The sequence below is a fragment of the Leptopilina heterotoma genome, unplaced genomic scaffold, assembly GCF_015476425.1.
Source record: "Leptopilina heterotoma isolate Lh14 unplaced genomic scaffold, ASM1547642v1 Lhet_54, whole genome shotgun sequence".
NCBI classification, from domain to species: Eukaryota; Metazoa; Arthropoda; class Insecta; order Hymenoptera; family Figitidae; genus Leptopilina; species Leptopilina heterotoma.
In genome coordinates this window covers 3,136,837-3,149,552 of record NW_025111118.1, presented here as the reverse complement: position 1 = coordinate 3,149,552, position 12,716 = coordinate 3,136,837, and the positions used below count along the sequence as shown (strand labels likewise).

General features: G+C 24.9%; 2 protein-coding genes across 2 annotated transcripts; one reads left to right on the top strand and one right to left on the bottom strand.

Moving 5' to 3' along the window:
* Positions 1–3: 3 nt before the first annotated feature.
* On the bottom strand, positions 4–9,957 carry LOC122508398 (DIS3-like exonuclease 2). Its single transcript, XM_043621697.1, has 8 exons — positions 9,082–9,957; positions 6,976–7,748; positions 6,595–6,856; positions 3,943–4,463; positions 3,585–3,864; positions 3,280–3,473; positions 2,916–3,198; positions 4–1,690 (listed from the first exon to the last, which is right to left on the bottom strand). The coding sequence occupies exons 1-8, from the start codon at positions 9,703–9,705 to the stop codon at positions 1,553–1,555; spliced, it is 3,075 nt and encodes a 1,024-aa protein (XP_043477632.1). The 5' UTR covers positions 9,706–9,957; the 3' UTR covers positions 4–1,552.
* Positions 9,958–10,467: 510 nt separating this feature from the next.
* On the top strand, positions 10,468–12,633 carry LOC122508466 (S-phase kinase-associated protein 1). The gene is made up of 3 exons (XM_043621832.1): positions 10,468–10,686; positions 11,282–11,560; positions 11,671–12,633. The coding sequence occupies exons 2-3, from the start codon at positions 11,282–11,284 to the stop codon at positions 11,878–11,880; spliced, it is 489 nt and encodes a 162-aa protein (XP_043477767.1). The 5' UTR covers positions 10,468–10,686; the 3' UTR covers positions 11,881–12,633.
* The last annotated feature ends 83 nt before the right edge of the window (positions 12,634–12,716 follow it).

Here is a 12,716-nt window from a genome sequence, read left to right as displayed (position 1 = left end):
AAATTTTTTTTATTTTTGTAAATCTTTATTCCACCAGTGAAAACTTTTACAAAAATTAAAATTGTTTTTCGCAGTACAATTTTTCTTGTAATTCTCACATACAAAGAATTTTTTTATTCAGTTTCCCCTTTATTTCCTTTTCTTTTTTGAGATCATTTAAAGCCGATTAAAAATGAATTATTATTTTCATATAAAAATATAAAAGAAAAAAATAAATTAAATAATGCATCTGACTTTGTAAGTACGCAGTTAGAAACATTTGAGCGAATTAAATATTAATCACTTAACAAAAATAATAACAATTGTTCTGAGAGTATGTGTACATTTTCATAATATGTAATTAATAAAATCAATGGTTATTTAATACTACTTAAAACAACCTGTCAAAATTTTGTTCGCTGTTCATAATTATATAAGGACAAAATTATCAGAAAATTAATCAATTTGTTCGTCGTTAATTTATAACACTGAACCCGTTAAAACAAACAAACAAATAAACAGTGTAAGAATTTTTTTACGCTGCAGGAAACTTTCTGAATAAAGATTATCTCTTTGTAAATTCCCATGACTTATTTTCTTTAAAGCAATCAGAAATTTTGTTTCATATTTTTATTAAGGGAAAATTTTTTATTTGAATTTTTGCAAAATTATTTCGAATTTTGCATTCTACTTAAAAGAAAAATCTATTTTAAAATAGTTTTTGTTTTAAAATACGAAAGAGGAAGAAAAAGTATGTATTTTATGTATATATTTATACATATAATCTACATGTATAAATGCAATAATGGTGTATATTTAGAAGAAATAAATAAATAACAATAAGAAGAAAACTATTTTAAAATAGTTTTTTTTTATTTCGCTCTAAATCTTTAAGGATTATCCTATAAGGAGAAAATAATATAAATAGTATTATGCTCATTTTATTATCTCGAAGGATAATTAGAAAAATTACGTATTTAATTAAATTTGAGTACCGTATATTATTATATAAAAAAGGCCATTTTTAAAAGTATTAAATTTATATCGAAAACGAACAGTGAGAAAAATAAAGACAGGATTCTAAATCTTTCAAAAAAGATTTATCTTTTTTTTCTTAAATGAAAAAAGATCCAGTAGAATCCTTGTTTTTTTTGCTTCCTTATTTAAAAAAAGGAATGAAGTTTTCCAATATGGAGTTCTTCAATTACTTCATCTCGACTTGAAGCTTATTGATTGCAGTGAAATATTAACAAAATCTCTAAGTTTTGGTACATTTTTGTTTACAGTCCTATAAGCAAAATCAGGTACTCATAAATAAAATTATAAAAGAACGGAAATTTTCATAAAACAAAAAAAATTTTTTTTTGATTATTTTTAGAATAGATTCTAGACGTGAATTAAAAATTCCAATGTACGTCGAGATCAAAATTTAATATTCACTTTAGTGAATATTTAAAGAGAAAAGTTTTTTCAAACTTCAAGAAATGAAGTTTTTATGTTATCTGCAAACATGTCTATTTAATTTGACATTTAATAATTTTTTTTTCGTTATTAACGCTTATGAACAGTTGATTTATTTTAAAGTTCTTCTCTTCTGCTTTCTGTTCATGTTCATGCTCATTGTTGATGGAGGCAAGATAATTCCATGCAGACGGAAAAATGAAGGATGCTTTTGAATCAGCACATCAATAATACTGAAAACGTTTATTACCTGAAAAAGATAACAAGAAGTTTTAAAAAACAAATGAATATTATTTGTGACAATGAAGTTATTCGATTGTTATCTAATCTAAAAAATGTTATTTACGTTGAATTGTAAATATTGCTTCTACATGCGAAAGCTTTGTATTTTTTAAAATAATTTATTTAAATAATTAAAGTTATTTTTGTTTGTTTTTTAATTTTTCTTATACTGTCTCTTTCTAAATGTTTTCAATTTTAGGAACTAACAAAAATTTATTTTAATGTTTTCAAGATTAAATAATAACAATTAACTACCTAATTAAAATTGTTTTTTTTTAAATTATAATTTTCAAAAATAAACAATTACATAGAATTTAATTAAAATCTTGAAATTCATTAAATTGTTCAAGAAAATTTTATAAAAACTTTAATTCAATTCTTTTCATGAATTTAATTAGAATTGAAAATAATTCAATTCTTTCCATGAATTTAATTAGAATTAAAAATAATTAAATTCTTTCAAAGAATTTTATTGAATTTTTTAAAAATAATTGAATTTTGAGAAAAAATTGTATTATTTATGAAAATAATTGAATTGTTTCGAAGTTTTTTTACTAACATTTCTGACAATAAATGAATTTTATTTTTTTTTTTAAATAATTGAATTCAATCGTTTAATTGTATTATAATTTTTCAAATTATTTAAATTGTGTGGAAGAATTTTATTAAAATTTTAAAAAATAATTCAATTCTTTTGAGGAATTTAATTAAAATTGAAAATAATTAAAATCTCAGATGGAATTTTATTATTTCTGAAAATAATTGAATTGTTTCAAAGAATTTTACTAACATTTTTTGACAATGATTGAATTCCTAAGAATTTTATTTTTTTACGAAAATAATTGAATTCTTTCAATAAATTTAATTATAATTTTTCAAATTATTTTCAAAAATTTTATTTAAATTTTTGAAAATAATTGAATTCATTCAAAGAATATTATTAAAATTTTTAAAAATATTTTAGTTTTTCGAAAGAATTTTATTAGATTAGTTAATATGTTAATATGTTAATTTTTTAATTTTGAATCTGAAACTTTTTAAAAATTAAAGTTGATATTTAAAATTCAAAAATTTTGAAATTTGAATAATTATAAATTTAGTACTAACTAAAATTCGCTAGTTAGTTAATAATTAACTAGAATATTTTGCTTACAATTTTTGTCATAAAATTATTTTAATTCTGGAATAATTACCTGTTCCAAACCCGTTTTCTTCCAATTAAGTTTAATAGTAGGCGCAGAATGTTCTATCGAATATTCGGCATTAACTTCATCCTCAACGTCAGCAACATAGATTCGAGTCTTTAATCCAACGTCAATAATAATCACGTCAATGCTTCGATCTTTAACATCCATGACAACAGCTTGTGCACTCGTTGGACCTCTCAATTCAAGTAGAAATGTAAAGTACAATTCAGTACTTTGTTCCTGTGCCACTTTCGCTGAATATTTCTTAGCATTGCAATTCGTTGCTATTCTGTAAATTAAAAAATAAATGAAATTTTTGAATAAAGTACTTTTTCATTTTTTGAATAAAATGTAAAATAAAAATATTTACTTAGCGCAGAGGAGAGAACTCCATTTTTTAGGTAGAGGAAGATTTTTAATTGATGCATGTAACAATCGATGTACAATGCAATCAGGATAACGACGAATTGGCGATGTGAAATGTGTATAAAACGGTACACTTAAAGCGTAATGCCTTAATTCTTCCTGGTCCTTGATCGAATTGGAACATCTGTAAATTGCTCTCTGAAAAATGAAAATTTAATTTATTTTCTTTTATTCAGGAGATCATGATTATTTTGAATTTGAATTATTTTTTAATTTCGTTTATAAAGGGAATTTTTAACAAAGTCTTACCGTCATTGACTTTGCACATAGCGAATTTATCACCAACATTCTACTTTTAGTGGCGAAATTTGATGACGTTTCAATATCACATTCAGTTAAACTTGTTTGCAAAGCACCTGACGATTCAATGTCGAGAATAATACCAAATTTTTCAAGCATATCACGAGTTTGGGTTAAAATTCGAGTAGACGGCTCCTTGTGACTACGAAGTAATGCAACTTCGGGCATTGTGTCATAAATTTGTTTAGCTACCGACATATTAGCTAGCAACATGAATTCTTCAATCAGTCTGTAAATAAAAAATAATTCATTAGGATTTAAATCTTTTTTTAATTTGTTAAAAAAAAATTATTTTTTAGTTACAAACCTATTGCTGTCCTTGTTTTCCTCGATAAAACAAGAGAACGGATATCCAGTTCTAGGATCAAGGGTAATACACAATTTCGGTTGATCGATTCTCAAAGCACCGTCTGCAAATCTTTTGTCACGCATTTGCAGTGATAATTTATATAAATCGTTTATTACTTCGCATAATTGTGTTGCGTCGTGTTCGCCTTTGACAATTAATTGCGTATCCATTGACCAGTCGATTAATGGATTGTCAATCATTGCCTGCGCCTGCTCGTAACTTAATTGACAACATGAATTAATTACTGTTTTTGCAAATCTTTGCCTAACAACTTCGGCGGCCGGTGTCATTTCCCAAATAACGGAAAATGTGAGTTTATCGCGTCCCGGTTGAAGTGAGCACACTTCACATAATTGTTTTGGAAGCATATGAAATACATTGTCAACGAGATAAACGGTTGTTGCTCGTTCTGATACTTTTTCATCGAGTGCCGTGAATTGCTTCAAATAATGTGTAACGTCGGAAATATGAACACCAATCTGAAAAATAGAAGCAAAATGTATTGAAGTAATTCCAGAATTTTTAACTAATTCTTTTTTTTACCTATAATATTACATAAAAAAACAGGGTTGCCACAAAATTTAATTTTGATTTTCCTCGACTTATCCCTGATTTTCAGAAAAAATTTTGAGATTTTTCCCAGACCCTGGGATTCACTCTAAAAATTATTAGATACTCAAAAAAAAATGTCTATTATATTTATTTACTAAATGTAATTAAATAGTAAAATTCTTTGCAAAAATTCAATTATTTGTAATAAAATTCCACGAAAGAATTCAATTTTTCTCTTAATTCGTTATAAAATTTTTCAAAGGAATTCAATTATTTTCTAAAATTTTAATAAATCTTTCGAATTTGAAAATTCTACGATAATTTTATTATTTAAATACAAAAGTAAATAATTTATTGAATAAATGAATGTTTCTTAAAATTGAATTCTCATAAAAAATTTTATAAACAAATTTTTAAATAATTGAATTCTTTTGACAAATTTTAATGAAATTTGAAAAATAATTACATTTTTTGAGAAATTCTATTAAAATTGTATTAAAAATAATTGAAATTCTACGATGAGTTTTATTATTTGTGAAAATAATTGAAATCCTAAAAAGAATTTTATGAAAAATTTTTTTATTTATTTATGAAAATAATTGAATCCCTGTGAAAAATATTATAATATGAAAATAATTAAATTACTTTTAAGGAATTTATAAAAAATTGGTAAATCCTATTTGAATTTCTGTGAAATTTGTATTATTTATGAAAACAGTTAAATGTTTGTGGAATTTTATAGAAATTTTTGAAAATAAATGAATTTCGGGGAATAATTTTATTTTTTATACAAATAATTTAAATTTTAACGAGAATTTTTTTTAATTTGAAATGTTTTCAAAAAAATATTCAATTAAACTTTTTAAAAAAATTAATTCTACAGAATTGTTAGTTGAGAGTATGAAAATTTCCGATTTTCAATGATTTTAATTTGAAACCTTTTTAAAATTCAATTATTTCTAAAAATTCACGCTATAATGCTTTTCATATTCAATTATAATCTAAAATTTTAACTGATTCATTTTTAAATTAATTTTTATTAGAAAATTCTAAGAAAATTCAATTATTTAAATGGAAAAATAATTAATATATTGAATAATTGAATGTTTCTTAAAATTTAATTCTCATTTAAAGAATTTTATCAAAAAGTTTTCTAATAATTGAATAATTGAATAATTTTCGAAAAATTCAATTAAAATTATTGTATAAAAATTATTGAAATTCTGCGATAAGTTTTATTATTTATGAAAATAATTGAATACCTGTGAAAAATTTTATTATTATTTATATGGAAATAATTGAATTATTGCGAAGAAATTTGTAAAAAAGTTGTAAATAATTGAATTACTGCAAAATTTTTATTATTTATAAAAATAATTATTTGCGTAGAATTTTATTAAAATTTTTTTTAAATAATTGAATTCTTTTGTAAAACTTTATTAAAATAGCAGATATTGAAAATCATTGAATTGTGGAAATTTTTTGAAAATAATTGAAATTTTGATAAGAATTTTATTAAAATTTTTAAAAATAATTAGATTTTTATTATTTCTAAAGATAATTGAAATTTTGATGAGAATTTTTTTCAATTTTTGAACATAATTGAATTTCTACGAAGAATTTAATTACTTTTGAAAATAATCCATTATTTTTAATAATTAATTACTTCTTTTTGAAGTTCATCTATTTATGAAAATAAACGCCGCTCTTTTAAAATTCAATTAATTTTGAAATATTTAAGTAAAATTATTCATGAAATAATTTATAGGTAATAATTTTATGATAGTTCTTCAAGAATAAGGTTATTTAAAGAGAAATTGTGTTCAGAAATAAAAAAAATTGAAGGTTTTGTATTAGAATTCGTGGTGTAATTTCGTAGTTTATGAGACAAACGAAAAATATACAAAAATTCAGAATTTTCTTATGAATTCTGAAAATTAAATTTTTTCCAGTACTTTTAATAAAAATCCCCGATTTTTCTCTGATTTTCCTGACCTGTGGCAACTCTGAAAAATCACTGTAATTCCTGATTTTAAAAATTAACTATAATCTACTTACCTCATAATTACCGTTAACTAACAGTTGACAAGAAACTGCATCATCTAAATCTTTCGCAGTGGCAGGATCAATAGTGAAAATGCAGTGATTTCGCCAATCCTCCCGTCCTTCTAAATCCTGCTCAGTGGGAATATAATCCCCAGATGGAAGCCCATTTATCATGTCATCGTCAAATGGATTTACGTCTAAATCATTTTCAAGAAGAATAGCATTTGTTTCTACTCTCAAATCGCCAGTACTGCCAACACTCTCTTTCAATCTCCTGTAAATAGAAAACAACAAAATTTATAAAAATAAAAATATTTTAAAGATTCTAAATATAAATACGAACATAAATATTAATGCAACAAATTGTTTTAAAAAAATTTAGCAAAAACTCACCCGAAAGCAGATCCAGGTTTATTCCAAAAATTAATTTTTGCTAAGAAAAGTGTATTCTCCATAGATTTGGGATTTTCATGGAAAGTTTGAGGTAGAATTTGAGGATTAATAATTTTCATATACGGAACACGTGAATCACGTGGTTGAAATATAATTCCCGATTGATGTTTCTTAATGAATCCAATTGCCTTCCTTGGATGATTCTTTTCAAGAATTGAAACAATAACGCCTGTTTTTTGTATTTCATTTGTTGCATGCGTATACCATTTGTCCTCGGGATTTATTGAAACAACAACCAAATCGCCTTCGAGTGCACGATTTCTATCTCGTATTCCAACAATTAAAATATCCATTTCATTACCAGCCACGGAGACATATGCATGTTTGTAGAATTTCATATTTATACGAATATATCCTTCCACTAGATTTGGATTATCTTTCGGTTGATTCTTCAACAATTGGACTACATCCTTTTTACCAATGTAGGCCGGAAATTTGTCCTTTTCAGGATCTTTTTTCTCCTTACTTGAACTCGATGATTGTCCATTCTCTGATTTTGCCTCTGAATTGGATTTTTTCTCTGCATTCGATTTTTTACGGAGATTGGAACTTGTGAAAACTCTTTTGCTATGCTTCTTTATTGTCACTGATTCAAGAGAATTTTCTCCATCTTCAGTTTGAATGCTTAATAATTCTTCGGTTAGAGAGTTGGTGAAAATTTTATTTTTCTTCGGCTTTCTTGTACGTTTCTTTTTTCCCTCCGCAACTGAACCCTGTTGGCAAAATACAAATCAAAACATTATAAGAAACAAATCTCTTTTCATAAAAAATTAATAATTTTAATTTTATAAAGTATTCAGGGCTCGAACCAGTGAAAGTATTTAATATTACGGATGCGGAAATTCTTGAATTAAACATATATTAGAAAATAAAAACTTTAAATAATTTTTTAAAAATTCAATTAAACTTTTTCAAAAAAATTAATTCGACAGAACTGTTATTAAAATTCTTTTGAAGAATTTTAATAAAATTTTTTAAGAATGATTACATTTTTCAAGAAATTTGAATAAAATTGTATTAAGAATAATTGAAATTCTGCGATGAGATTTATTATTTATCAAAATAATAGAATTCCTAACAAGAATTGTATTATTTGTGAAAATAATTGAATTTCTGCAATCATTTGTGTAACTTCTACTATAAATTCAATTTTCTTAATGTTTACTAAAATTCAGAAATTCTTCTATAAATCCATTATTTTTAATAATTAAATAAGTATTAAAAAACTCAACTAATTTCAAAAGAATTATAATTTAAATTTTGCAAAAAAATTATTTTGACAGAATTTTTAATTAAAAAGTATGAAAAATTCAGATTTTCAAAGATTTTAATTTGAAACCCTTTCAACATTAATTTATTTCTAAAAATTTAAATTTTAATGCTTTTAATATTCAATTATTATCTAAAATTTTAATTAAATCAGAAAAATTTTTATTACAAAATTCTACGAAAATTAATAGTTTATTAAATAATTAAATGTTTCTTAAAATTGAATTCTCACAAAGAATTTTATCCACGAATTTTTAAGTAATTGAATTCTTTTGCCGAATTTTAATAAAATTTGTAAGAATAATTACAATTTTTCGAGGAATTCCTAAAAAGAATTTCATTATTTATGAAAGTAATTCAATCTCTGTAAAAAAATTGTATTTATGAAAATAATGGAATTATTGCGAAGAAAATAAGAAAATTTGTAAATAATTGAATTCCTGTAAAATTTTTCGAATAATTGAAATTTTGCCAAGAATATTATTAAAATGTTTAAAAATACATAATTGAATTTCTGCAATAATTTGTAACGTCTTAAAAATTCTCTAAATTATATCGTACAATTTACGAACTTTTTATACTTTTTCAATAAAAATTACAGAGTTTCGGACGTTTTTTAAAAAAAACTAACTTTTACGGACTTGAAGCAAATTTACAGAGTTCGAGCCCTGAGTATTCAATTAAAATTATTATTATATAATTAGATTATTAATAATTTAATTATATAACAATAATTTAAATAAATCAAAATAAATTTTATTTTCAAGACAAACAAACCTCTTGGGAAGAAGTAGAAATAGCGTTGAATTCAGCAGAAATAGTTTGTGAATTTTTTCGTGAATAACTTTCATTGATTATTTGATGATGTGAAACGACTTGTTGTGTTTTTTTTGAAACTTGGTTGGTTTGAATGGAAATTGTTTTTTGGCCTTGAGGAAAATTTGTACTTTTCTTTTTTCTCTGCCTTTTCATATTCATCGGTGATTTTCTCGGGTCACTGGTTTCTGCCATCATATTATGATTTCTTTCCTTATCTTGAATTGAATGATGTTCTTGACATTCATCTTGACTTTGTGAATTTTGGCATTGTTCTTGAGTTTGTAAAACAATTTTATTTTTTTTCTTCCTTTGTTTCTTTCCATTATTTGGCACTGTTGCCCAATCATTGTCGGTAGTTTCTACCACCATTTGATGAATTTCGGCATTTCTCTCGACAAAAGATGCATTATTTAGAGGAGTTTTTGGCTGTCTCAATGGTCTTGATTCAAGAGGAACAGTTAGATTTAAAAAGGAGGAAAATATTTCTGAAAGATCACCATTAATTGGTACTGGACTTTTTCTTACACCTCGATTTCCACGACGACATTTTATATTGTTTCCCTTTGAAACGATATCTGACATACTTTAAAGAGGAGAAAAACAAAATAAATAATTTTATTATTATATATTTTTTTAAACTTCCAGGATTGTTGATATAATCAAAAGAAATGATTTTTTTTCACGAAGACGAATGATTATATTGCACTGTTTACCATAATTAATATTTAGGCTTTCTTTATCAATTTGAACAATGAACTTGATACTGCATAATTTTGTATTTTTATCACTTTGTTTTTTTTAAAAAGTTTGTAGGTTGGGAAATCAGCTGATGAATATGTCAAACGCTGTGAAGGTGGGAGTGCGACTCGTGATTGGCGGAAATATTTAAGTGGGATTCACATACTATTTTTTTTAAATTTTCTTTTTATTGTCATTAGCAATTTAACACAAACTTGTTAAAAATTTCTACAGAATTAAAACAATGTTTTTTTTAACAATACAGAAATGATAAGATAAGATAAGATTATATTTCTAGAAAAAGAAAACTTTTTCTATAGAGATAAGATTCATAAAATTTAAATAAGTAGTTGGCAACACTGTCAAATCAATTTTTCTACTAGTTATGTTGGCTACCTTTAGTATTTTACGTATTTTATTAGAAAAATTGCAATAATTTGTTAATTATATTAGTTTATTTAGTATTTAATTCATACAATTAAATATTGTCGTAATTTTTCAAGAATAAATTTCTGATTGTTAACCGTTTCATGGTTTAATTCGAAAGAAAAACAAAAGCGAATCGAGAAACAAATGCGCATGTCATAGGCAACCATTTTGAATGATTTCTTCCGTTCTTTGTGGCTTCCTGTTGGAGATTCAGGATTGTGCTTGTCGTTGTTGGTTTTTTTCGCAGTGAAAACGCAAGTTGCATTAAAGCATTTTATAATTAGCATAGTTTCAAAATTGTCTTTGATCATTTAAATAAAAATTCGTGAGCAAAATCTCCGAGGGAAGGAAAGCTATTTCTTAATTTGATCAAATAATATCAGCTAATTTCCAAAGGTATGTTAATTTTTCATTTTCCGACATTATGTATCAGGTAAATAAATTTCTCTTGAAACGCTTTTCGCTTTTCCTCGACAAACCACGAAGTAGATAATTATTTTTTGCGGTTTTGAAATTGGTATCAAATATTTGGTACAATAACCGTGTTTTTAATTTACGATGATGCGTCAGAACTTAAAATGTTTCCGAAACAATTTCTTTTATTATACTTAGGACAACAAAATCCACTTCATTGTCTATATAGTTTCATGTATATTTAACCTTGAATTCTTCGAAACAACATATATTTGTTTATTAACTTCTAAATTAGTGTCCTTTGAGGGGGAAAAATATTCTGAAATCGGTAAAAAGATGGAAGTTGCTAATTTTTAAGAAGCTACAATATTTGAAATAAAGTCGTCCACGTTGTCGAATTTAGTGTACCAGCAATAATTTGAATTTCACGTGACGATATTTAGAAAATAAAAATAAATACGATAATTTAAATTCTTAGGATTGTAAGAAAATTTAAGCTTTATTGAAAATTTAACAATTTTTATTTCGTGTATTTTGTATAAAGAATACTTTCTACTAATTACGTATTTATTTTCAGATGCCGAATATTAAATTGCAAAGCTCTGACGGCGAGGTCTTCGAAGTGGACGTTGAAATCGCAAAATGTTCAGTTACAATTAAAACCATGTTGGAGGATTTGGGAATGGACGAGGACGAAGAGGAAGTTGTTCCCCTGCCAAATGTTAATTCTGCAATTCTAAGGAAAGTCATTCAATGGGCCACTTATCACAAGGACGATCCTCCTCCTCTCGAGGATGATGAGAACAAAGAAAAACGAACAGATGATATTAGTTCGTGGGACGCAGATTTTCTAAAAGTAAGCTCTCGATAAAATTCCATTTCTTCTAGATTTAAATAATTCAAATAAATTCAATAAAAGTAATTTTTATTCGAAATTCTCGTTAATTCCCATTTCTTTCTGTCCAGGTTGATCAAGGAACACTTTTCGAACTAATTTTAGCTGCAAATTATTTAGATATAAAAGGTTTGCTTGACGTCACATGCAAAACAGTTGCCAACATGATTAAAGGCAAGACGCCCGATGAAATTCGTAAAACTTTCAACATTAAAAATGATTTCTCATCTTCAGAAGAAGAGCAAGTTCGCAAAGAGAATGAATGGTGTGAGGAGAAGTAAATTCTTTCCTACTGTCACAGTCAGAAAGGTTATTTATTTAAGTTTCTTGCTTTTTTTCCCCCTTTTATTCTATTTCAACACTTTTTTTTTATTTTCTCTTTAGATTTTGAATTTATTTTCAATGATTGTAAAACAAGAAAGAAGAATAACACTTGTAAATTCTTTGTAACTTTCTGTCGATTTGATAAAAAAAAAATTATTTCTGGAATTTAATATTCCCGTCCCACACTTTTTGTGCATTGTTTCGCTTTCTATATTACACGTTTTACTTTAAAAGTAAACTAAATGTTTTTATGGTAAACAAACAGGATGAGTGGACCAGTTTAATGTTTATTAGCTTAAATGTACGTTCTAGCGATTCACTTAAAAAAAAAAAAAAGAAAACATTTTTAATATTATAATATCGAGTGTTTAAAAAGTAATATATAAGTAGAGGAAAATAGTTGTAATAAACAGCGATGAAAAATAACGGAAAATATATCCTCTGGTACACTCTACCTATTTGCTTTTGAGTTAAAGACTTTAATTTTTATTGTCAATATTTAAGAATATTTTATCATTATATAATATAACTCTTGGTAAATATAAGAAATTTACGTTTAAAAATATTGTCTTGTAAACATATTCGATTAAAATGCTCGGCGAATTATGAATGTGCGGTAATTCTAAGATGCTGATGTTACTCAAAGAGCAGTCGAATGAAAATTTAAATTAGTTCGAGGATTAAAATAAATAATACTAATACATTGTAAAGGTATGTGTTTTTATTTTAATTCTATTTTTTCAATCCTTTCTCCTTTATCTTTATTTGCGTTTAATATTTTCTTACTTTACAG